Source organism: Poecilia latipinna, unplaced genomic scaffold (genome assembly GCF_001443285.1).
Source record: "Poecilia latipinna isolate Pla-1442-1.1 unplaced genomic scaffold, P_latipinna-1.0 Scaffold758, whole genome shotgun sequence".
Taxonomy (NCBI): Eukaryota; Metazoa; Chordata; class Actinopteri; order Cyprinodontiformes; family Poeciliidae; genus Poecilia; species Poecilia latipinna.
In genome coordinates this window covers 64,556-91,629 of record NW_015113374.1, presented here as the reverse complement: position 1 = coordinate 91,629, position 27,074 = coordinate 64,556, and the positions used below count along the sequence as shown (strand labels likewise).

General features: G+C 37.0%; 1 protein-coding gene across 2 annotated transcripts; it reads left to right on the top strand.

The window, feature by feature from the left end:
* Positions 1–223: 223 nt before the first annotated feature.
* Positions 224–19,065, top strand: tars1 (threonyl-tRNA synthetase 1). Of its 2 annotated transcripts, none has more exons than XM_015045977.1 (19): positions 224–385; positions 1,120–1,194; positions 2,673–2,863; positions 3,665–3,788; positions 4,553–4,677; positions 5,422–5,539; positions 5,613–5,677; positions 7,005–7,083; positions 7,254–7,400; positions 7,992–8,090; positions 10,808–10,974; positions 11,525–11,687; positions 13,021–13,158; positions 15,611–15,688; positions 15,779–15,879; positions 15,998–16,102; positions 16,330–16,402; positions 18,230–18,344; positions 18,454–19,065. In XM_015045977.1, the coding sequence occupies exons 1-19, from the start codon at positions 326–328 to the stop codon at positions 18,600–18,602; spliced, it is 2,172 nt and encodes a 723-aa protein (XP_014901463.1). In that variant the 5' UTR covers positions 224–325; the 3' UTR covers positions 18,603–19,065. The 2 variants fall into 2 exon arrangements, with proteins under 2 accessions (XP_014901463.1, XP_014901462.1); XM_015045976.1 differs by having other exon boundaries at positions 1,117–1,194.
* Positions 19,066–27,074: the final 8,009 nt, after the last annotated feature.

Below are 27,074 nucleotides of genomic sequence, written 5' to 3'. Positions count from 1 at the left end.
GCACCCAACATCTAAATGTTTATTTCAGTCAACAACGGTTGACTGAAATAAACTATAGACTGACAGGCGTCAATGATTTGGTGAGCTGGGGATAACAAACAACCGAGTTTTACGAAGTGTTTTCGTAAAACTTTAAGGGGACAAAACTGGTTTGTTAGAAGGTTGACAAATTTATTTTCTTGTCAAACGAAGCTCCGCCCAATCTGTAATGTTGCATCAGAATATCCCGGAAATGTCATCATCCCTCACCCGGTTTTCCTGCTGCACACAGTTCACTTCATATAGCATAACTTAGCTCTGAATGTGGGCTCGTTTTTGATTCCTTATGGCTGAGCAGACTTTGGTAGAGGAAATGAGTGAATTGCAAGTGGACGGCAGCATAAAGGTGATCCTTTTATTTTTATATCGGGATAAATATACTGTTAAAAGCCAACTAGTAGCTAGCCTAGCCTGTGGTAAGATGCATGCTGTCATTTAGCCATTTGCAATGTGGCGCTAATGCTTCGGCTAGCTGACTTGTAAGTGAATTCTTTGTGACAATATAATCGCAAACGCTCTTTTACTAACTTTTAAACTTTTAGTTTGTGTTTAAATGTTTCGTGGTGAGTTGCTAGAAGTAGCTTTCAGGTACTTGTGGGTCGTCTGTTTGCATGGTTTAGTAAACCAGGCGTTCATGCCAAACTCTGTGAAAAATGTGAGTAATTGTTGATTTCATTGTCATTTGAAATATTATTTAATGTGTAACACATTTTCAACGTTTTGTGGAGATTGTTCTGGGTTCACAGTATAAATCGGTTTGCACCCAATAGCTAAATGTTTATTTCAGTCAACAAAGGTTTCATTATAGACTGACAGGCGTCAAGGGTTTGGTGACCTGGGGATAACAAACAACCGAGTATTATTGTGCCCTGTGATTAATTTCACACGTTTTTGTTTGCTTTCCGTATGGTTGTTAATAACTACCAAAAGATGTAATTTCTGTTACGATATTAACATTTGCACTTGTCTATGCCCTCCATATGTATTTTACATATATATAGAAAAACTGAATAGATATTGTCCCAGTAGTGATCACATGTCATTGTTATCACTTTCTTCCTTGTGGTGTTTGGACAGCAGTCAAGTACATCCAGTAAGAATGGCGGGAAGAAAAAAAGCAAAAATGTTTCTGGGGACTCTGCAGGCAAGACTGAGGTGAGTTAAACATCATGCGGGTTTCTTGACCTGACAGCATAAAACAATGTTAATTAACCAGTATTTATTTATTGTTTTGAGATAACAACTTAACATCACCGATTCACTGATTTATTGAACCTGCTGAGGTTCAACGAATGACAACTAATCAGTGTTACTCTTCTCAAGAAGCAAAATTAACTTCTTGTTAAAAACTATATTTTATGACCAATGTTATTGAAATGAAGCACTGATTTCCTTTATGAATAAGATAAGCTTTTTGTTGAAATCCCTGTTCTCTTAGAGATATTTTTGGAGAATTGTATTGGTTGGTGGATTACAGGTTGCAGGCTGTGTGAGTAGGTTTTCTCTGCTGTGTAATGTTTGTTTTTGAAAATCTGCAACAGTACAGTAGTGTGTTGTATATTCACCTGGATGATTCAGCTTCCTTAAGCTATAAGCCCAGCTTTGTGTGGAAACACAGATGATGTGTCTGATTTTATAAATTCATTTTTTCCTGAATAGTACTCTAACTTAGGTAATTGCATGGCATTTTCACAGAACAATTGCAAACTGGGATCTGGTCATTCAGGCTGGAGAATTTTAATACTGGGTGTGAACAGTCATGCTTAAAGTTGTCATCCTGTGTCGGAATCTGCCTGGATGTTTAACACCAGATCTGAACAGGATCTTGGCCTCGGTTTGCTTAAGACGATCTATTTGCAAAACAATCATTACAGACAAAACATGTTGGACTAGACTGTAAAACCGGCTTCCAACATGGACAAGCTTCGTTGGAAATAACTACCTGATAGAAAAGTGATTCATTTTAAGAAATCTAAAGTACAGCATTTATTTGAACTTCCTTGAAGTTTAAGTCTTGTATTATTGTTGATGGTACAACATTCAGACTGATTTAGAATGATTCTTAATTTTGCTTGTTTAAATATTGAACACCCTATGCAACATGTTTAAAACCAGCTTTGGAAATGTGTAGTTAATTATTTTAATGAATGGACCTCAACTTTAGTTCAGGTGCCATATATTATTGTACATTTGTAATAACTCACAAATGTACAACCTTACATTCCTCATGTACAACCTTATGTGTGTCTACTAGACAAAACTACCTTCTGTGACAAAGATCATACAATATTGTATTTTTTTTTACATAGGGCTTTATTGCGAAATGTGTGTATATATATATATGTATATATATATATATATACATACACATATATGACAGGATTTTCTACACTTAGCTTTTAAGCATTGACTATTTTCTAATTTCTGTGATTTTTTTTTCTTTTTTTTGTTGGTAAAATCCCTTAAAGCCTCATGTATTATTGTGTCGTGCTTCACCCAAACAGTCACCGGTTTTTGTTTTGAAGGGAAGGAAGCATGTCGGCTGTTCTGTTTAACCCAGTGCATATATTAAACACCACCAGCCTATTAACTGTTGCCAGTCCTTGTACTTACAGCCTGCGTTTCCCCCACAGTTGTCACCACCGCCCCAGTACATCGACGAGCGTCTCACTTTGTATGCAAAGCTGAAAGCTGAGCACGACGCTCTGATTGCAGAGAGAGCTGCGACGGATAGCAAGCCTATCAAGGTGACCCTGCCTGATGGGAAGGTGGTGGAGGCGGAGTCCTGGAAGACCACGCCGTACCAAGTGGCATGTGGAATCAGGTCAGCGTAATGATGGCTCTGCTGTAATTATAGTGGTATTACAGTTAAAAACGGGGGTTACCAAAATTTGATTGCCAAAAGCTGAACTGTGATGTGTTGTTATTTAACATGTGATTATTGTTGCTCTCCTTTAAATAGTCCACATCACTTGTATTACTAAAAGCAGCAGTTGCCACCAGCCAGTCTTGTGGTTGTTTTATTAATAAGTTGATTAACTCATCTAGCCACAAGAAAGTAAAAAAATAAATAAATAAATCTAGATAAAACATTTTGTGTGTTTGGTATTCTTTGGTTATCTTAATCAATGATTCAATATAGAGTATATTCCTAGATATTGAAAAATCTCCACAAACCAAACATTGCATCTCTGATGTATTTATATAAGGTACACTTTAAAATTCTGTATTTTTATAGGAAATTAAGAAGCACACAGTGTACTCCAAGAAAAAATTTTCTCTAGCTGCTTGTTAATATACCCCAAAATATATCTTTGTAAAACAAAAGCTCACCAACTTGACAATATCCATTTATAATGTTTATGTTGCATAAATTGTTTCCAAGCTTAATTCTGTGTATTAAAAAATCCATGGTTTAATTTGTTTAATTGCTGGCAGTAGATATTTCTAAGTAGAAAATGTAATTAGTAACACCCTGTGACCAAGGGAGCTGGCGCTTTCATTTTTTTACCTGCCATTATCAGCAGAGTTTAAAATACCGGGATTTCTATAGCAGCCATTCCCCAGTTGATATGCACGCCTGTTCTTTACTTTGATGTGGAATATTTTATGTTTTACGGTGCAGCCAAGGCCTTGCTGACAACACAGTGATTGCCAAAGTAAACAACAGTGTGTGGGACCTTGACAGACCTTTGGAGGGTGACTGCAGCCTTCAGTTGCTCAAGTTTGATGATGAAGAAGCTCAAGCCGTAAGTTTAAATCATCCATCGTCCTGTTTTTGGAGAACTGGCAGAAACTGATGCATATCAAATTTCTGCATATGGTTATGATTACAAAAATCCCCTCAGTTTTCTTGATTCTGTCTGAATCAGATTCATTTATTTGGGAGTAATTTGGACATATTTACAGTTTTATTTGTTGGTATCTTCCAAACTCTTCTTTCTTTTTTCTTGTACATCTGGTAAGACTTTGGCAATTACCTTGCTGGATGTATCTTAGGATAAAATCATAGTTGTAACAATAAGTAAATATTTTAATATTTTTCCATTTCAACAGTATCCATTAATATCAAACAAAACTGTGTTTGATCAGTGATTCCTTCTAAAAGTGCTTGATGGTGCATGAAATGCAGATCATTGTTGAAAAATATTTGTATTGTAATTGTTGGCAAGGAGTTGTGCTTTTTGAGAGTTTAAATAATTCAAAATGTGTTTAACTGCAATCATAATAAGCACCAGAATAACACTGTTCAAACATGAAGTTCAGCAATCCAGTCAGATTAACGGCATCATTCAAAAGCTATTTTTAAAACTTTAGGATTTTTTTTCCCTACAATAAACATCTTGCTGTTTTGTAAAATATATTTTATAATGTTAAGAAATTACGTTTGAAAAATACCCATTCTTTATCACGTCAGTTTGTTTTGCCTTCATATGCCCATCAGTAATATAATAAATATATATTTTTTTGCATTTAATATTTAACTACTTGACATTTTATGATAACATTTTAGGTTTACTGGCATTCCAGTGCCCACATCCTTGGAGAAGCCATGGAGCGCGTCTACGGCGGCTGCCTCTGCTACGGACCTCCGATTGAGAACGGTTTCTACTACGACATGTTTCTGGATAACAATGAGTGAGTTGCTCAGGGTTAGTGAGAGTCTTTTGGGTGTAACGTGTGTCTAGCAGGTTCTATGAGATTGATGAGTAATATACCTCAGAATACAGGTAATTTGTTGAGCGGTTCAGGTAGTTGAGCTGGATTTTTCTTGGGTGTTTTTCAGTTTAGCTTTAATGTGTTAACAGTTTTCTGGTGAATAATGTTCTCATTTGACTTTATTTTATTTTATTTATTTATTTTTTTGCTACAGCTGCTTTTCTTTCTGCTTCAATGATGTTTTCCAAATAATTCTGCAACCCGCATAATGAAGTCAGTTTATGCTAATGGCCCTACTGGAGACAGTTGGTCTAAGGATATTTTGACATTGCTGAAGGGCTAAAGCCAAGGACCCGTAGTGTTTGTTTTTGCTTTGTCTAAGTTATGACTTTGTGGACACAATGTCCTTCTTATAGAGTCTGGGGCTTTTAGCTTACAAACTGGTAATATTTTCCAATTTTATTCCTTTTTAAACGAAACAGTTAATCATTATCTAATCATTATTTACAGATTTAAAGCCTGTGCAGTCTAGAAATGTGTGCTATAAACTTAAAAATGGTATGAAAATTAGGATGTTTGAAAAGTTATGCATGAAAATACTCATAAAGTTAACTAGATTGTACTGGATTACATGGTAGATTACTTTTAATTAGGAAAACTAAGTAGAATATAATGTCTCTCTGTTCTTAATGCTATTGTGTTTTTTTTTGTTTTTTTTAACAGGGGCGTATCAAGTAATGACTTTCCCTGTCTGGAGAGCCTTTGCAAGAAAATCATCAAGGACAAGCAGCCGTTTGAAAGGCTGGAGATAAAGAAAGAAACTCTTCTGGAAATGTTTAAGGTAAGGCAATGGATACACATTTAAATACAAAGAAGTTCTAAATAATTATTAACTCTGTGATGTTCTTTTAAAGTACAACAAGTTTAAGTGCCGCATTCTGAACGAGAAAGTCACCACTCCCACCACCACCGTTTACAGGTGAGTCCAAAAGCTGGGTTTGGGTTTTATTGCTGATAAAAAAATAAATAAAATTATGTTCATATGTAGGCCTGTCGCGATAAACGATAAATCAATTAATCGCACGCCTTTTTTTATTTCTCTTGATGACACTGAATGAAAAAAGGCTCAACTCCGGTGCTCTCCACTGACCCTCCCTTCCTCATTTCCTTAGTGTAATGTCCAGTGCACACGACACGAGTTGTCGGCCCATTTTCAAAACCTGAGACACATTAGCCAACAGAAATCCTAGGCATAACGGTTCGATCGGGTTCGTCGTGCTGTGTGGTGTCCAGCCACACAGCCATTATTTTGGACTTATAGCCTAAAATAATGGCTACAAGTCCAGTTAAGTAATTTTAAAATCAGGCATTAATGCTTTACTAGAATCTACCTCAATTGCATGTGGCTAGAGTCAGCATAAAGTCCTGACTGAATGAAAGTCATTATAACCTATTTATGTCACGTTAACGAAGAGCAGCTGAAAAGTTACCGGGTTTATCAACTGCGGTAGCAATTTGGCTCCAACTCCTCCCCTTGTCATTTCTATATTCTTTGCATAAAATGTTAAATAAATATTAATGTTGTTTCCACATATCTCGATGTCATCTGGACTTGCGCTGTGTCTGCTGTTTGGGACTCCCCTCCGTTATTTCCCCTCTGAAAGCAGGAGGAGAATCCGCACTTTCTGATTGGCTACCTGTCACATTGTTAGCTTCCAGTCAGGGAAAACCCCTGATTTAGATCAGAGTGCCACGACGATCTAAATCACACTGCAGGATGATCCCTTACGACATCGCCAGCGATAATCTTAGATCGATCTAAGATTATCTTAAGGGGAAAATAGGGGCAAAAAATTGTGTAGTATGAACTACTGCATTAGGTAGTTGGATGTGCCCATTAAATCTAGTGATTACTGAAGGGCAATATAGTATACAGACTTCATACTTGGCACTCTTTTGGTTGAATGCAGTATTTATTTCCACTTTGACTTTATGTTGTTTAGTTTTTATTCAAGTACGTTTTTTGTTAATGGAGACTGAGAATTCATTTTATTTTTGTTTTTGGGTGATTTGTTTATTTAGTTGATCAATTCCAGTGTTATGTGTTCTTTTGAAAATAAAGTGTATCCATCTATGGCAGGAAATAGTGTGCATTATTAGTCATTTCCATTAAGTCACTGTCAAAAGGTCTTGAAACAATATTATCGTTTATCACAATAATTTTTTAGACAATCACTCAGCAAAATTTGTTATCGTGACAGGCCTATTCATATGTATTTTTTTCCACAAATATCTTGTCATTTCAGATGTGGTCCACTAATTGATTTGTGCCGGGGACCTCATGTGAGACACACTGGAAAGATCAAAGCCCTTAAAATACACAAGGTTAGTCTAGTAAAAAAACTATGTGTGCCATTATTTGTTGCTACCAACTATATTTAGTTTCTTCCAACTGCTGGAACAGAGCTACTCTGTCTTACACTCATGGGACTCTGGAGAACGGTGAAGTTTTATATCCTCTCCCTGTTTTTTTTCTTTTTTTGTTGTTGTGCTAGAATTCTTCTACCTACTGGGAGGGAAAAGCAGACATGGAAACCCTCCAGAGGATCTACGGAATCTCCTTTCCTGACCCCAAAATGCTGAAAGAGTGGGAGAAGTTTCAGGAGGAAGCCAAGAACAGAGATCACCGCAAACTGGGCCGGGTAGGAGCTGAAATACAACAGCAGTGTCAGCTAGAAAGAGAGTAAAATCATTGAGTATTCTGAAGGGTTGAATATGTTAAAACAGTTATTTGTGGGTCTACTGCTATTCAGTCTACTTGAATAACTTTTTTTTAAATGAAAGAATTGATTTGACTAGGCAAACCTTCTTTAAAAATGACTGTGAAATTTTATTATAATCCAATTTTCCTGGTTGTCTTTGGGAATGTTTAAAAAAACAATGTTGATTATGCTGTTGCTGGTAGTACAACTGATTTAATTTTATATATTTTCTTTATGTATCAGTGTATGAATTGCTACATTTATAGTGTAACTTTTCCGATGAGACAGTGTTGATGCTAGAAGAAATAAAGGAGTTATATTTAGATCTGTTAAGCTGCAGGGCGTGTGTTATGTCCGTCTGCTCCATGTAATCATACTTGTGGAAAAACAAGTCAAACAGGAACACAAATGCAGACCAGAATTAGTGTATAATGAGGTGTTGCATTATGTGAAAGAAAAACTAGTTTGACCTTGGTATTACCCACTTAAATTTCCCATCAGTTTAACAAACCTTTTCTCTTTTTAATTCAGGAGCAGGAACTCTTCTTCTTCCATGAACTGAGTCCAGGGAGCTGCTTCTTTCTGCCTAAAGGGGCCTTCATCTACAACACACTGATTGAGTTCATCAGAGTGAGTTGGAGCCGACAGGCCCGCAGTGGATAATTGCTTTGATCTCGCTCCAAGCTTTGAGAGGAAAAGTCCAGGGTTTGAGGCAGAAAGTTTAGTTTCGCGGGAAAACCTGAAGAGAATAAAATGATCAGGGAACAAGCTCCACTTGTTCTTTACAAAAGTAGAAGCGCAGAAGTGCAGTAGGATTCAATATTTAACACATTTTCTTTTTCTCCATTTTCTGCCTTATTTATATTGCATACACATGCTTTGATAATAAACAGGCAGTTTGCAAAGCTGTTCTTTTAGATAATGGTTACAGCAACATAAAAAATATGTAATGTAAGCAATTATTTTTTGTCATTTATGGCAAATTAATATATTTAGATTGCTCTAAATAATTGATACATTAGGGTATGTTAAGTGTTTTTCCCATGCTGATATATTTTGCACTTTTAACTGTGCAGCTGTTCACATAAATGTGCATCTTAACGAATTAGATTATTAATCTTGGTTCAGAAATAGACTTGTATGTTATGCTGGTTAATTAAACACAAAAAGCTATATTTCAGGCTCACAGTGAACCAACATGAACAGATGGCATCCTAAACGGTCACAGACTGTAGAAACTTAACACAGATTTTCATCCTCTTCACTTTTCTTCCAGACTCTGGGACCTGTAATTCAAAATTCACTTTAATTTCAAAAAGAGACTTTTAATGACTAAACAACCTTTCAGTCCTCTTTTTTTTAGTTTAAGACGAACTCTTCAAATATGGTATTTGGGCAGAGTTACTTAACACAGCAGTGTAGTGCAGCCTTGATATGTTGTGTGTTTACTCTTGGAGTTGTATGGATAATACACAAAAAATAAAAGACATATAATTTTTAAATTTCATGACTTTTCTTGAACAATAGGTTCAGTTATTTCTACCTCTGGAAATTGATTAGACTGCTAATTAGTCTAATGTTGGATTATTCAGAATTTTACATAAACACTCTTTATTTTGGTAGTCAAACATTTTAAATGTCTGTTTTAAAACTCGGGACCATCTACTAGAACAGCTCCTGAAGACCTAATTCTGCAATATAAAATCAGACATTTCCCACCATCCTCATCATCAACATGCAGTTTAACTTGAACTGCTTTACATTACATTCTGTTCAGATAGCAAGCAGAGTTGTAAAATCCCGAAATGAAACTTTTTGCTTTTTCCTATTGTGCATTTCAAGCTGTAGCCAACTTGCTGTTTCAGTCCAGATATAATTCCTGCTTTTCACTTTGTTAGACAAGCCCAAACCAGACTAAAGTTTGTAAGTCAAATGCCGTTGCCAGAAGTGAACTAACCCTTTGTAAAATAAATCGAAACATGTAAATTCATTTGACGGCACTAAAGAAAAGTTATTTCTCTATATTATAAGGGGTGAGAAATTGCTTTTCAAATCTTGATTGTCAGACTGTGCACTTAATAAGAAAAAAACACTTTAAGCAATTTCACTTTAATGTAACAAAGTTGATTTCTGACAGAGGCGATTTCGAGAAACGAAATTGGGTTTCATAAAGAAGCCCTGTCTGCACAAGCTTAAACTCCACCTCTGTCAAATATAGTAATCAGGCAGTCAAATACTTTAATGGTGGAGAAAAAATCCCATCAGTTGCCCAAGATTTTATTGTGAAAGCTCTTTCGTGGCTAGATTTTGAAGTGTTACACCCAAGTAGACATAGCAAGCCAAGATGTATTAACATATAAAAATGAGATGAAATAATCAGTATAAATCCAAATGTGAATTTGGCAGATCAGATTTCGAGGAGTTAAGCAGTGTTAAAGCAACAAAAAAAGCAATTGCTCATTTAATTTAGTGTTTCTAATTTCCTTTATAAACAAAATTGAAGGTAAAGTTCCTTCCACAATTATTTGCAACTCTGCTAAACCCTAAAGTAGTGTTATGATTAATTCAAGATGCCGCTCTTAGCTAGTGTTTTTCTGTTGAAATACTAGAAAAACAGTTTTGAAGCCTTTAGCCAGTGATACAATTGTAGATCAGTGCAGTTTCAGCTCTTTTATTATAACCATTTCGTAATTTATGTGATATGACCTCTTGGCTCTCCCATCTTGAAAACGAAAGGCCAACTGCTGTATCACCTCATAATTACACACCAGGGAAACAGGATGTCAATGATTACTGATTTAAAAAAAAGTCCAAATAAAGCAAGAAAAGCTTGTAGCATTTATTTTTTAGGAGTCACAAATGTTGTGGAAGATGTTTTCATAAGAATAGTTTTTTTCTTAGACTGAGGCAATAAATATAATTTAAAGATTGGATTTCCTAAAATGTTCCACTTCTAACTTTTGCATGTTATGCAGTTTAATTAAATGTACTTATTTTGACTTTTCCCTGTAATTAAAAGTGGAGGTTCTTTTTCTTTTTTTTGTAAACCTCCACTTGAGAGATGAGGTCTCATTTACAAGAGTGACCTATTCTTCCTTTTTCACAATCTCTATTGTCTCTAATTTCCACCGAAATTAGATTTTCTGTAATGTCACTAATATAAAGTACAAATTGAGTTTAATTTATTTTTTACACCATCTGTTGTAATCAGGTGTGGAAGGTGCCGTTTGTTAGCAGAAGTCCTTCCCTGTGACAGAAGACGGTTCAGGGCTTTATTTATTTTTTCTAGAATGTCCTTCAAAGGCGCCGTGTATCTTATAAGGAATACTTTGGCGTGTCCTTCGCAGAGCGAATACAGGAAGAGGGGTTTCCAGGAAGTAGTGACTCCCAACATCTACAACAGCAAACTGTGGATGACTTCGGGCCACTGGCAGCACTACAGCGAGAACATGTTCTCTTTTGAAGCGGAGAAGGAGACATTTGCACTCAAACCAATGAACTGCCCTGGGCATTGGTGAGACCTAGGCATTTTCTTACAAGAGATTGTATAATTTAGTGTGGCAGCGAGAGGAAAAATGAACATTAATGGTAAATGAAAACACCCTGTAAATCAGATAAATGATCTTGTTTTCCTCCTGCATGAAATGAAGTACCTTCGGCATGCAAAATAGCTGCGATACGATGTTTAGCTCTGCATCTTATTGTGACAAACTGTCGCTGCAGCAGATTTTCAACCAGCATGACTGAAATTGGAATGGCTTTAAGGCCTTGTAGTGTTTTCAGATGGAAAATGTCCCATTTCTGTTTCTTGCTGAATGCTGAGTTGCAGGATAAATGGAAGTAACAATTTGGATCTTTGCTTTAATATCTTACTGCTCCGATCTCTTATCGCTTCTCGGTAAATCGCATCGCCATCCAAAATAACTTTTACATTGTTTTATCAGTTGCATCAAATCTACTCTGTGTTGTTTTGAATCAGTTTCTTTGTCCTAAGTTTAGACTGAAGTCGCATTGTGTTTTCACACTTTTTTTTGTTTGTTTTCCTCCTCTCTGTTTGAATCCAGCCTGATGTTTGATCACCGTCCTCGCTCCTGGAGAGAGCTTCCTCTCCGCATGGCCGACTTTGGCGTCCTGCACAGAAACGAGTTGTCTGGAGCCCTGACTGGCCTCACGCGAGTTCGCCGCTTCCAGCAGGACGACGCGCATATCTTCTGCTCAATAGACCAGGTGAGGACTCTTACAAAAACACTCATTTCTGGAGGAAGAAAAGCTGTCTGTGGCTAATGATTTGCTCAGAGTGACGTTCCCCGAGGTGCTGTCTGCTGAGGTCAAAGAGTACAAGTTGGAAAATAAATGATGCTGCCCTGAAATAATTTTCGATTTCTACAGCTCATGTCGGGTCGTGCTGTGTTAATAATGAATGTGCAGGGTTTTTACAAGGAATATAAATTTATTCCTAGTTCTGCTGCTTCATATTTAACATTGTTTGTTTTAATTGTCAGAAGTAAAACTGCAATGCCAGTGCATTGCAGTTGTGTTCAGTGTTGTATTTTCATCACACTGCTGCATTTCAGATCTTATCTGCTTCCTGTAGATTTAGTTTTTAATTTGGTAAAACTACAACATGAGTCAGCTTTCCAAGGGAACACAATAAAAACGCTGGGTATAAAAGCACACAGTGTTTATTTGCAGGATCTCAAACTTTTACTACAACACTTGCTGGCACAGCAAACGTGTTATTAATGATGAATTGTTTTGTCATATCCACATATAAAAACTCCAGATTCTTCTGCTCCGTGGTTAACAGTTTGGAAACAAGGTTATTTGCTCCAAATCACTTCCAGTATCAATTAAAGAGACCAAAAGTTCAAAAAGTGAAGCAATTTTATTCATTAGCAGATTAATACATGAAGATGCGGCAATGCGCAGCCAGTTTGCTCGTGATTGTGTATTGTGAAAGAGGGCTGGAAAAGGCACACAGGTCGTAAAGCCTTTCGGCCAAGGCGGCTCGATTTTAGGAAAATATGTGATAATATAACAAGCCATTAAAGAATACATGTGTTTCTGCTTTGGGTTCATTGCAAACAGACTCTAGATAATGAGTGGAAAAAAAATAAAATCTAATTTTTCCATTTAGAACACCAAATTTTATTGAAAACGGGGATTTTAGCCAACTTCTTTTTGCTTTGATATCGATAAAAATGTAACTGTTGTATCTTAATGGCTTAACCGGTACACACCTGATGTGTACCTATTAAAATGCACTGAACTGTGTATTGGTAGATGTATTACAGACAAAGAGAGGATGAATCTATGCTTCCTACATAATTAGATAATAATTTAAATTTATGTAGTTCTTGGTATACAGTAACATTGTCATGTTTGCAATAAATTGGGGTAAAAACACAAAAACAGAGATAAAAGCTTAGTAACCATAAAAGGCATGCAAGTAAAAAAGAACAAAGCTAAGAATATAAACATTAAACTGTTAACGCAAAAGCATGATGTTTTACTAAATTTATGTGTTCAAATATTAATGTTCTGTTTTTGTGGGCCCCAGATTGAGGAGGAGATTAAAGGCTGCCTGGACTTTCTGCGTACAGTTTATGAAGTGTTTGGCTTCACTTTCAAACTCAACCTTTCTACAAGACCGGAGAAGTTTCTGGGAGAGCCAGAGATCTGGAACAAGGCAGAAAAGGTAATTTCTGTTCCTCTCAGTACATCAGAAAACATGAACACCCAGAAAGGTGCTGTTAGAAAGTATTGGCTGGACAGAAGCAGACGACTTATATTTTCTCAAAGCAGCCTTCAGTTCAGAAAATGCTTTTTTCCTCTTCAGAGGTATTATTCACACTTTGCTGCTTTCCCTTCCTGTTCTGCCCCAGCGAGTTGATTTACAGGAAAAGCAGCAATGTTTCAGTGATTATTTTTTCAATTTAAAGCCTCAATTGGCTCAATTTGTATGTAAAGCAAACAATGAGATGAGTCAATTTGAGCAATAATGACTGTTTAGTTACAGACCCTTTCTTGGACTACTCTGACGTCTGGGAGAACGTTGTAAGGTCCGCGTTAAATGGCAGCTGATAAAACAAAAGACTTTGTTTTCAGGTGCACTTGGGATTGAATGAAGGGCATCAGATTGTTGGTTTTGTAAGGATTTACTGGCAGGCTTTAGATGGATGAAAAGGTGTTTGTTGGCAGCTATAGCTGCTGGAATTGAGTTTTTCGTTTTGTTTTTTTTCCCCACTTGACATACTGATTAGCACTGTCGTATGCATATTTTCCCTCCTGATTTCCATTACATGACTTATTTATGCATCTATTTTTATTAGGGCTGCAACTAAGGATTATTTTAGTAATCAATTTGTGGCACATTTTGCAAATGTTCCATTTAACTACTTCATCTTTTTTGTGCAATGTTAAAAGATGCAAATAAACGAATAAATTCCTTTTTAATTAAAACATATTTTGCTTTGAATGTAATAACAGCATTCCTTTAGAGAGCTCTTGGCCATTTGTTGCAAAAGATGAATCTGCAAGTAAATGAATACTTCTACCATCAACATGTGAAAAGATCAGCTCTTTCTGCTTGACTTCACATCAGTGCAGTGTAAAACTGATCTGCTGACTCTGTTTTGGTTTAACCTTTTAACTGGATAGCAAAAGGCGCTAAATAAGGAGATTTTCTTGTCACAGAATTTGTTACAGAGGAAGCTAAATATAAACCTGAGGAGTTCTGGGTAGAACATATTTACTGACAGGTTTTTATTTTCAATCTTACATGCAAAATGTATGTAATATATGCTTTTCCCTTCAGCTTTGGCTTAATTACTGTCCTGACTGTGTTCTGTCTTTTGAGTTACTGTACTTCAGTAAATGATTCATCGATTACTAAATTAATTGACAATCATTTAAACAATTTTTATTAAGTTCCCCATCCTCAAAATTATTGTCTTTTTTTATGTTTACAGTGGTTAATTTACTGTAAAATTTTTATTTATTTATTTTTTTTATCTGCAACTAATATTTGAAGCTATTATTGAGGCAATTATCCATTTTAGCAATAGATAGTATATATATATATATTTTTTTGTGCTTCAGATTTCCTGGTAAGAAAAGCATAACTGTTTGATTGCAAGAAGTGCTTTAATTATCAAATAATCATGTTTTACTGCAACCTTTCATATCTCATAAATATATATCAAAAAGTAAATTTTCTGTTAAGAAATGTAAACTCATGCATGTGTTACTCGCAGCATAACATGTGTTAAACCTTTATTATTGCTGGTTCTGATGAATAACAGGATGAATGCTCCAGTAGTAGCCCGGGTTCTTGTGAAGGCTCTAAGAGCTCTTAGTTGCACACCTTGTAAATCTTTGCACACTTGAATTGGCTTTAGTTTACAATCCTCTTAAGGCCGTGGTTATCCTCACTACTTATACACCTTTTTCCGCTGCATGTTTATCTTCCATTCAACTTTTCCTTAATATGCTTTCATACAGCGCTGTGTAAACAGCTTTTGTTGCAGCCTTTCCTAATATTGCTTTGGCCGTAGCATAATATTTCTGCATTGAAAATGTTTTTTTTATTGGTCTGACGTAATATAAAAATGTTCTTAGAAACACTATGACTAAAATCAATAGAAATAGTTAAATTGGTATGACATTAATAGTAATTTTGTGTTTTTTGTGATGCACCTGTAAGGTTAAAGGTCATGGTACATGGATAAGGTCTTGTGTTATGATTGTCTTCCTGTTTTGCTGTTTGTAGGTTGTCTGAGAATTATGGTGTTTTGAGCTACTATATTCTTTTTGTTTTGTTTTATTTTTTTAATTGTTACATTTTTCTATGAGAAAAACTCCTGGACTTGATTGCTTGTTTAATGTATTTAGTGAAACAGATGGAAAATGACATAAACCAAAAAGACAGATAAACTGGGCAGAAGGAGAGGCAGAAAGCTCTGTGCTTCCTCCTCCTCATTTTATTTCTCAGAAGCAGCCATAACATAACATGGAGGCATTAGCAGTTCTCAGCTCAGTGATTTGTCCCAGATGAACTTTCTTGCTGTGCTTAGCAACACTGTTTACCTGGACATTGCTCAACCATGAATGTTGCTGTAAAGCAATATTAATAATTTTTGTCTTCGCAGCAACTGGAAAACAGCTTAAACGAGTTTGGGGAGAAATGGGTCCTGAACCCGGGTGACGGAGCTTTTTACGGACCCAAGGTGAGCGGCGCACCGAAGCATTGATTTAGTTCAGCTGTAAATCAGCCGGAGGGAGGGGCCGCTGATCACACGTGTGTTTTATGTCTGCAGATTGACATTCAGATCAAGGATGCCATCGGTCGATACCACCAGTGTGCCACTATACAGCTTGATTTCCAGCTCCCCATACGCTTTAATCTCTCCTTTGTCGGGTAACAGCTCTGCTGCTTTTCATTCATCTTAAATATTGGATGAAGTCTTAACTTCTCTTACTGCCTACTGTCTTTATTTCAATCGCATTTTTTCAGTTTTGTTTGAATTGGTTTGCAGTAATGATGGTGATGACCACAAGAGACCAGTGATCATCCACAGAGCCATTCTGGGATCAGTGGAGAGAATGATCGCCATTCTGACTGAGAACTACGGAGGCAAATGGTTCGTGAACAATCCTATTTCACTGGGTTAATCGAAAAGAAGGACAAACCCTAACAGACAGAGACGTGTTTGTTTTTATTTAAGTTGGTTTGAGTTATGGCAATTCATGAATAATTTAAAAAAAAAAAAAAAAACAGAAATGTATCCTGAACCTTTTTACAGTCTGTGTTTGTCCTGCTGCTGCACCACAAGTCCAATAAATGCAGAAATGTTCTGTTGTTCTTCAGGCCGCTGTGGCTTTCTCCCGGTCAAGTGATGGTCGTACCTGTGGGACCAACCTGTGAAGAATATGCTGAGAAAGTAAGCACTCGCCTCTGCTATGTTAATACAGCGACACATCTCAAGGGCAGCGAGGTTGTCAAGTATTTAAATTTACCTCCAAGCTGAAGCTATTTGTCTTTTGTCTTATCCCTGGTGTGCATCTTGTTGTTGGCTGCGATCCTGTGCCGTACCAGAATCGCAGAACTGTCTGGGAGTCTCACTGTTCGCTTCAGCGCTTATAACAGTCACAGCAGCTTTTTTTCTTCTAACTTTAAAGTACTGCATTTTATTAGGAGGTATAAAAACGCTTCTCATTTTGTTCGTTGGAACATTTTGGGAAGAATTGATGGATTAAAGATCAATGGATGGAAAAAATAATAATGGAAGGAAGAGAGATGGGATAGATTGATTGCAAGGAAGTAAAGAAGAATTAAATCTATGACGGGAAGTCGAGTAAAAAAGGGAGGAAGAAAGCGTCATTGGATTGAGGCATGAAAGGGAAGAATAAGTCGGGGGAGGGACTGTTTGGAAAACGAAAGGACGGAGCAGGTTTTGGAATTAGGACTTATTAGAAATAAGTATTGATTTGAAAAACGAAGGAAAAAAGGAATGGTTGGTTTCTGCAAAAAAAGCGGGGAAGGCTTAATTGTAAGTAGAAAGATGTGATTGAAGGAAGGAAGAAATGGAGGGTTGATTGGGAGAGGTTTTACTAAAGAAAGCTGGATGGATGAACGATTGATTAAGGATTGATTAGAAACAATGGTTGTTGGAAAGAAGGAAGAGATTGATTGATTGGAAAAGGGGAGAAACGGAAGGTTGAGTGGAGGGAGTATTTACTAAAGGAAATGTTGATGGATGGAAGATTTATTTAAGGCAAAGGTTGATTTGAAGAAGGAAGGCAAGATCAGAAGGAACAATTGATTTTAGGGAGGAAAGATTGAGTGGTAGCAGGATTTATTAGATGAATGGTTGAGGAAAGAAGAATGGAGGAAAGCATCACAGATTAATGGAGGTAAAGGTCTGATTTAATTGGTCCTTCATGTTGGTTCTTCATGTCATGCTGATTTAAGCAGATCTGTGGGGTTGGAACAAAAATATTTGGGACTTCATCTGACAAATTCTTAGTCCATCTTTGATACTAAATAATTCAGAGAAACATGTCATGAAATAAACTCCTATAATGCTTGCAAGTCATCTATTCAGGAGATTTCAGCTTCAAAAATGTGCTTCATAAGGATGTATTTGAGCTATTATTCTCAGAAATATAGTCCCCTGCTTTTAGCTTAGAAACACTTCCTGCTGAGTGACAGCATTTCAGCTACGACGTTTTTCCTCACTGAAAAATAAGTGAGACTTTTTTTTTTTTTTTTTTTGCAGTTTCCCACAAACCTACTCTGTACTTTACATATGAATTCTGCAGCAACAGTCAACAAAATAGATTTGTGCACAAAGTTTTGGTCCATGTCAGTCACTTGGAATAAAAGCCATAATAAGAATTTTGAGCGTTTCTCACTTAAAAAAAACACATTTCTGTTCTTTTGATCTCAGCTGTATTTCAGACCCTCACATTAGAACTTTAGTATAAATGGAATATTTTATTTCAGGTAGAAGCAACATGACATGCACGCTTTACAGCTAGGAGGGCAACAACTTTTTGCTTTTTCACCACTTTTCTGCACAAAAAGTTCCTATTTTATTTTGCATCCACAGTAGAAATTGATCTGTTTTAGTTGTCTAAAATGAATATTTTGGGTGGAAATTTGTCCCCACAACCACCAAATTGTCATTTTTGATTAGACCCCATGTTGAAGTAATGAGCATGTGATGCTTAAAACAAGCTTTGTCTTTCTCTGATTTACTCTGCAGGTCAAGCAGGAATTCCACAACAGCGGCTTCATGACAGATGTGGATCTGGATCCCAGCTGCACTCTGAACAAAAAGATCCGAAATGCCCAGTTGGCACAGTACAACTTCATCCTGGGTCAGTGGCAACATGCATTTATTCCTCTTTTATCGGTTCCTGTTCTTATCCGTCTAGATATTGATTTTTTTTTTCTTCTCATATTTGCAATCTGCCTTGTCGGACAAAGTGGTGGGAGAGAAGGAGAAGACCAGCAACACTGTGAACGTGCGCACCCGAGACAACAAAGTCCACGGCGAGTGCAGTGTGGAGGAGTGCATCAAACGCCTGACGGAGCTGAAGGCCTCCAGGAGCAGAAACGCAGAGGAGGAGTTCTGAGCTCAAACAACTTCTCTCCACAAGACCTCGATTAAATTCAGATGCTGTGTCTATGATCAACTTTTTAAGAGAGGGACGGGGAATAAATGCCTGCAAATGTCTTTATTTTTGTCAGAAATCAGGTTTTCTTGTACCGGTGCAAAGATATACATTTTTCTGTTGTCTTCCAATTCCTGTCTCTGGTTATCACGGTGCAGCTCAACCAAATGTTATGAAGTGTAACAGTCTTTCTCTTTGTTTCGAATGTAACATGGTGAGGTCCTTGAACAGCTCAGCAGAACAAGTCTGTAAATGAATAAACTGTTTCCTTAAACATTTTTTCTCCAGTTTCCATCTTACAAGCTCATCGGAGCAAAGGGGAAATACGTTTTTTTTAAATGTTCTTCCTCTGTCTTTTTGTTGCTCATCATTTCTTCAAGGAATTGTACATGAAATACAATTTTGATAAACAGTTTATTCTGGATGATTCTGTGCTGCTTTTTGAGACATGATATAAGCAGGGTCTTAAACTCGACCTCTTAACAATTGCAGGAACAGCTGACCTTGAATAGGTGGATAAGCCGAGGCTTACTCAGCCTCATGTTGAAATCTTTTATTTCTTTTGGTTGAGGTTTCAGAGTGGAGAGGTTGTTTTTTTGTGAAGCTAACAAAAGAAACGCAATCCGGACTAAATATAGCAAAAAAATATAAAAGCTACGTTTTAAGCAGAAGCATTCTGGGAGGCTCCAACATTTTTCTTGTTAAAAATCCTAAAGATTTTGGTGAAAATCTGCTGTAGGGTCTTGACTGATTTAATTTTCCACAGGAGACGGTTGTATGCAGAATTATGTAAGACACAAAAAGTCATTGCTCCTTGTGTCTGCAAAGTTGGTGGTCTGCTCTACATTTCTGCTTTGAAAACCTGTTTTTATTGATATTATGGAAAGTTCTGACAATTAGGAGAAACTTAACTGTTCTCTATTTGTGCCAAAATGAGTCCATCTTCCATTATAGCACATTGTTCACAATTACATAGGCATAAAAATGCAGATTAAATCACACAGATGTGATTTAATTTATTACACCTCACATAGCTGGAAGTTAACGCTACACCTCGGCATACAATAGTCACTGACTAAACTATACTAAAATCAACTAATTTGGTAACTTTTTATATGTTACACAAATATTATTTGTGTTGTAGCCTATTGTTGGTTCATAAATTTTGAAGAGTCTTGTCTCTTGCTGCCTCATGGGTCATCATTAATTGCTCCCTTGCTTTGTTTGAAAGATAATTGTGCTTAAATAATGCAAGCATTTCTCATTATGAATGTCAAAGAGGCACAGAGCTTCCAGCTGGAGCAAAACATGCTGCAGAAAGGGCAGCAAGCACTAAACTCTGAATGCGGGTCAACAAAAACGGTGACTCCAGCTGCTCTGCACGATGGACGAAATTATAATATGTCAAAGGTCGGCAGTTTGTTTATCTAATTTATTCTGCTTAGCACCAAATTGAAAGAAAAAGTTTTGGATTCTTGTAGAGAGACACAAACCTGAATTATTAGATAACCTTTGTCCTTTTGTTGGGGTGTGAGTGTTTTGGTGTTTTAAATTTCTATAACTGAGTCAGATTTTTTATTTTATTTTTGACCTATTCATATTTCACATTCTTTATTTATTGTTGAAAATAATTTTAAAAATGCTTTTTTGTTATTAACTTTACAGTGTCAAAGGTTGAAATGGAAAACAGACTGGACAAGATTAAAACATCTGTCAGAAAGTAACTGTGGTTTACCAAATGCGGCCACAAGGGGGAACAGCTGAAACGGGATCCTCTGTGTGGGGATAGAGGGAATTGTGTTCATGTCAGTGGAGTGTGGGAGAGAAAAACATTTTGATAAGGGGTTAATGAAAAAGTCAGTGGAGTAAGAGAGTGTCAACAGCTGGAGCGAGACAGCTAGAACTCTCTGGGGATTCGGTTGTTCTGCAGAGTCCAGCGTCTGTCCGTGTATCCCAGCTCTGTCTTGTTCCGTTGGATTTCTCCTGCATGCCTGACTGACGGATCCGACCGCAAAGGGTCACAATGCTTCACTGAGCTGAGCAAACTTCTCTGCTCCCACGCAACATGTGTTTGAAGGAAGCAATTGACATGTTTCACTTCTTTTTAATCATTGCTGTTTTGTGTATTTTTTTCAAAGCTGCAAGCCGTTTCCCGGACACAAAACATATTTGAATCTAATGTCCCTTTGAATTTCTTGATGTGAGGAGTAAAAATCCTGCAAGGTTTTAGTATTATTCCCAATTATGTCTCTAAGCGTCTAAAATTTTAGATTTATGGCGATGATTGGTCAACTATGCCTATGTGTTTTTTATTTTGATGTAATTTTTTTAAAATCATGCCTCAAGTCATGAGGTTCTGAAACAAAAAGGTCATCCTGCATCAGTAACTTCGTTTCCTGGATGTTTTTTTTATTTTTTTTTATTTTATGTGACTTATATAGTTTGGGATTATTGAGCTGTGGCTCTCTGCTTCAGATGTATTTTGGGTATGCTGTCTTTAATTGCATAAATTTCATGATAAATAAAGTGATACTTTATTTATCACTTATAAAGTATCATATATAAAGTGATATATATATATCTATATATCACTTTATATAAATATAAAGTGATATATTTATATAAAGTGATATGTAAATGTCACTTTATTTATATAATGTGATATAAATAAGATCTTATATAAATAAGTATCTACTTATATAAATAAGTATCTTTTCTAGGGTTGGACATCAATGGTTTTTCACAAATATACCTGATTGTAGGATTTCATCTAACAGTGCTTGAAAATTATTTTTTTCCACAACGCAGCTTTTCTGATTAATGGTCTCCTTGCCAAGCCTGCCACATTTCGCACTCTGAACGGGGTTTCCCTATGCTTTCAATTTTCAGATGGATGGATCCCTAACCTGTCTGCTGTGTTCCTCGGTGTCTGTGGTTATGTTTGTCTGCTAATATTCACAAACAAACATTTCAGGCTGTTACAGGACTGGATAAAGTGCTTCCACTGCATTTTATTTAGGGGTTTTGGAATAACATATGAACGCCACACTTTTCAGATTTCTTGCATTTCACGGTTTGCACTAGAGACTCATCTAACAGATTAGGATGTTATTAAAGTCACTTTGTTTCAGTCATTTATTTCAGTTAGTGAAACACATTATGTAGCTTAATTACACCCAGATGGATGTTAGAGAGCCGTCACTTCTGTTAAATATGATTACTGATTTTCTATTGTAGCTGATGAAAACATGACATTTAAAATTAGAATATGATGTTAGACTAATAAAAAGAAGTATTTTTAAAAACATAAATGTTTGCTTAGTGAAAAGTATGTTTATACTTGGTGAAAGAGTCTTTTCAAAATCTGACAGATGAGACTCATCCAGATATTTATCCTAATTTACTGAATTTGACTTTATGCTGTGTTGGTCTATCACCTAAAATCACAATAAAACACAGAAATTTGGGACTTAAATGAAATAACGTGAAGAAGTTCAAACTGTTTGAATATCTTTGTAAGAATACTATATGAGGTAAGAAAAGAAGTTTTGTTAAGGAAATTTAAATAATGTTGTAAAAATGACTTTTTAAACAAGATTTTTGGCTTTTATATAAAATGACTGTGAAATGAATCTTCTATTGTTTAACTTTGTTTGTTATTTATAGAGCCAGCAGTCTAATTTCATTTGCCATCTGTTTCCATCTGTTTGAGCCTCTTAAACCGTCCTACTGCTGACATATATTGGCAAGAAGTAAGAAATCTAATTTCTGAGCAAGAATATAAATGAACGCCCTTTCCTTAGACGCAGGACTGCTCTCATAAACCACATCGCCACTTCTTTTGCTATCTCTGCTTTTACAAGATGTTAGCCTTTGTCATTGTATTTGTTTTCTGTCATCTCCATGACAACTGTCAGCAGCCACAGCAGTCATATCCTCAGCCTGTATGATCTATGTGAAGGGGTTTCTTTCTTCCCCTTTGCTGGGTTTTTCCTCCAGAGTGACAGCTGAAAGCCAAAACGCCTCCCCTCCGTGACACACTGAGGCTGCTACCTACACCCTGCCTTTTCATCCTGGAGCGCTGTTGCTTCTGGGCCAAACAAATGCATACTTGACTTGTTACCAACCGTTCTTTGCTCCAACACACCTCTGACTGTGGAAAAAAAAAAAAAAACGCCTATCATCCTAGCACACACATACACACCCTCCTCCTGCACCATAGCCCCTGCGCATAAGTGCAACAAAACCCCAAATTATGGTCAGCCGCTCATGAAGTTAGTTTTGCTTGGGAAAACCAACGCTGCCAGCTTCAATATCATAATGTCACCAAATTATATGGTTCTAATTAGGAACTGTTTGATCGCACCTTCTGGCAGCTGGAACGCTAGCGTGTGACCTAAGCGGACGTTTTTTTCTCATCTCAAAAATATGACCCCTGTTTCTGACCCAGCATAAATTAAGCAAACCACTTTACACCACGGAGAGGCCTTCACCACCAGTCACACCCTGTGTGCAGCCAACAGCAACAATTCAGCGTAGAAGTCTGTGATGTAGAGTCTGAAGGATATGCAAACATGAAGCAGCTGCGTGTCGCAGGTCTGCAGCACTGGTTCTGCAGCAGGAGTTTTTAAAGAGTGGAGATCCAAATAAATAGCCCAGAGAGTTTCGGATCTCTAGCAGCTGTTCAGCTGGCAGATGTTTTTTTTTTTTTTTTTTAGGAGTTTTTCACATTTATCCAACACTTCACTTGCATTTTTAATATTTGAATATCTTCAACGGTTTGACGTATTAAAACAATCTAGATATCAGTTTGAGATAAAAAGAGACTAATCTGCTAAAAAACAAAAAAGCTTCAAAATGGTCTGACTATATCGCTGTAGGAAGTTAATCATTTACTTTCCTGACATAAAGCTGTATAATTGTTAGAAAAAAAATCTGTAACAGATGGTTTAAATGTTTTACAGACAAAAATCCAGATTTAACCTTAAACACAGAGACATGTCCGATTAAATGGGGTGGGCTGTAGCGCCCCTGTAGTGACTCGAAAATAAAACCTCTCCTTACGGCCCTGACATGCCACGTTGCATCCTTGAATGTGAGTTGCTTGCACCTCACCAACAGTCTCGAGCTCTCCATTATCTATCTATGTCAGTGGTTCACAAAACCCAGGAGTGCGCAAGGACATTCACTAAGAGCCTTTATGACCCTATTTGGAGTTACAGAATCTGAAATGTGCAACACACAGGCTTTGCATAAGAGCAGCCAGTAGACCCTTCAGATGAAACAGTTCCAAATAATGTTGTAATTTTTCATAAGATGATGTGCAAATCAAAAGATCCCCCATTGTTGTTTCTGGTTCCGTACAAGCTAATGTTAGAACTGCAGCACAGCTGGATGCTACAGCAAGTTAGAAATGTGTCATTTTAAAACTGCTTTCAGGAAAAGATGATAAGTTTTCTAATTTTCTGTTTCATTTTCTAATCTATTTTTTGCCCACTATGGCACACAATCATGAGCTAACAGTTGCTGTGGTTGCTGAGGATTTTACTGTAATATTGGTGATTAAGAGCTGTTCCATTAAAAAAAATAAAAATCATCACTGACAGAGCACAAAGGATCTTCTAAGGTAATAGTGGTCAATGTTCAAAATAAGCCACATAGGGGAAAAGGCAAACATATGGAAGAAGTTTGGCTACTTCAAAATTTGTGAAAAGATGTAAAGAGCTAAACTGGTAGAAGCTACAAAGGACTTGAGGCAGTTTGTGTTCCCGCTGGATATCGACTCTAAACTTACAGCCAGAGCTACAATGAGATTTTTAGGTTAAAGTATCATCATGTGTCGAAATGACCCAGTCAAAGTCCAGATCTAAATTCAATTGAGAATTGGTGACAAGCTTTAGAAAATAAATCTCCATCAAATCTCAGTTTGACATACTGAAAAATGACCAAAGTGTTGGTCTTCACATGCACAAAGCTGGTAGAAACATATCATCAAATCATCAAATTGTAGGTTTCACAATTTGAAATCCTTTTAGACTGAGTATCTAAATTTTGGAACATTGGACAATTTCTCCTGTGACTGAGAACATGATATGAATACACATTGATATGATCAACTTGTATTGGTTGATCATATGAAATCTGAATCAAAGAATTGAAGTCTGTGGTTGGAATGTGACAACATTTAAAAAACCCCAAAGTTCATTCTGTTGGTAAACTAAGAAGATCACCGTTTTCCTCTTCAGTTTTGCACAACTTTGTGAAAAAACAAAATCCAGTGGCAGTAAATCTATCAAACAGAACATTTCCTGCAAGTCTGTTGTAACTAATGTTATTTTACCAGCTTTTTTAATCATGTCTGACATTCTTGACCTGCCGCTGGAGTAAAAACAATCAACTCCTGACACAGCCTTTCTGACAAATCTGAAGTCTTTCTTCAAAAGGCACCTTCACCATCACAGTAGCAGCTAATACAATCCGTATGTGACTGAATACTGTAAATCACCCACGTGCACAACCCGCCCGCCTCTTTTCATTCCTGTGTTTGTTGAAGTTGGCTCACGGCCGCAGTTCCGCATCAATCTCACAACCTCATTACAACTAAGCAAAAAAAAAAGCCATTACCTGCTCTGCCCACGGGGAGCAACACCTTTTTCTTCATCAAGCGAGGGTATAAGTACTGTAGTCCACATTTTACATAAGTCTGTACTCCACCAGGTGATGATAAATCCCCTTTTGGCTTGATTTTCAGCATGAGCATTAAAGTATTTGCACACATTTTGGAGTTAACTCTTGCACATAAGGATGTCTTATCAGAAAAGCATTTATTTTTCTGCACAGTGACTCATAAAGTATTTAGCAGTTTCAGCAATAAATTCCAGCTTTCACACCTTGCTCAACACTAAGCACAGTCTCTTCCTTATATGCAGCCATCCAGATGTTTAGGCTGGAAGTTCTCCACAGAAGAGGCCCCAGCGCTCTGCAAGGTTGTTATTTATCTAAATTCTACTTTTCTTTTTAACAGCTTTTTTTTTTCTCTCCTGTTCTCTCAGGGGTGGTTTACTTTAGCCCCAAAGTAGGAGGTGCAAAAAGGGTCGCTTTTGCCAGCATACCCACAATTCACCAGTGGCTGACGGAGCTGATGAAGTTGAAGCTGACAGCTGCATAAATCACTGGCTTGTGGTACTAATAGGTGGCAGTATAAAATCTAACGAAGGACCACCCATGCTGTGGGGATGGAGCAGGAGCATCAAGTCATATCTGCCGTGCCGTACAGTACAGAAGCGCTTAACCCCCCTGCGGCCGCCCAGGCTGCTGCAGTCCAAGGGGCTCTCTAAGCAACACAGGAAAGGCCCGTCTGGCATTCGCGTTGCAGTGATTCATATTTGGCACTTTCATAAAGGTTCCAAGCTGCTGGAGATTTTTTGGGCCCATTGTCGAATGTTTCACTCTCAATCGCCCCTTTTGGAAAAACCTATAAACATTTCAGGGGCAATCACTGAACAGAGCCTGCACTTTTTACTTCTTTTATATAAAGATCCCGGTACATTTTCTTCTCCTGCTTTTCACAGTGAAGGAAAAAGGCAATGCTTTCACCATTATACCCTGATTTTTTTTTTTTTCCTTTTCTTTCTATATTTTCCTTGTATGAAAAGAAAAGAGTGCTTATGCTCACTCAGATTTAGAGGAGCTGCTAAGAGGAGCTGTTTTGCAGGGCCCCTTTTTTGTGCAGTGGGAGATGAAAAACAAGCACAACGTAAAGCAGAGGGAGGGCCCTCAATGAACAAAGAACGACAAAACATCATCTTTGGTGAAGGGGCCATAAAGTTAAGCCTTGAAAAATGAATGCAGACCCAGAAACCATGTGACTGTTGCATATGCCACAAACATCCCAGCAGTGTCATTATTTTTAAAGAAATGTGCTCATCTGGAGTGGAGTTTTTCATGTCTTGTTAAATCAGAAAGTAGTTCTTCAAGGTTTTACAACTTCAACCTTCAAACTAGGGACGGTTTGCACTGCAGAAGTATCGGAACCCTTTGAAGATTTTCACATTTTGACGTTACAATCAAAAGCTTCTATTTTATTCAGATTTTATGTCAGGGACCAACATAAATTAGTGCATAACTGTACAATAGAAGGAAAGAAATACGCAGGTTTCAGACTTATTATGTGCCTTTGTATGCATCCCATCACAGTCAATGCTTTGAAGAAACTGGCTTTGCTGCAGTTACAGCTGCAGTTAGTCTGGGTATGTCTCCACAAGCTTCGCACATCTAAAGATTAAAATATTTTCAGGTTTTTCTTGATATTTACCCACCAACTATAACTGTATTTTCTGTGATGATGAGAAAAAACATTCCTACAGCATGATGCTGCTACCACTATGTCGCACTGTAGAGATGGTGTGTTTAGGGCTATGTGGTTTTTTTATT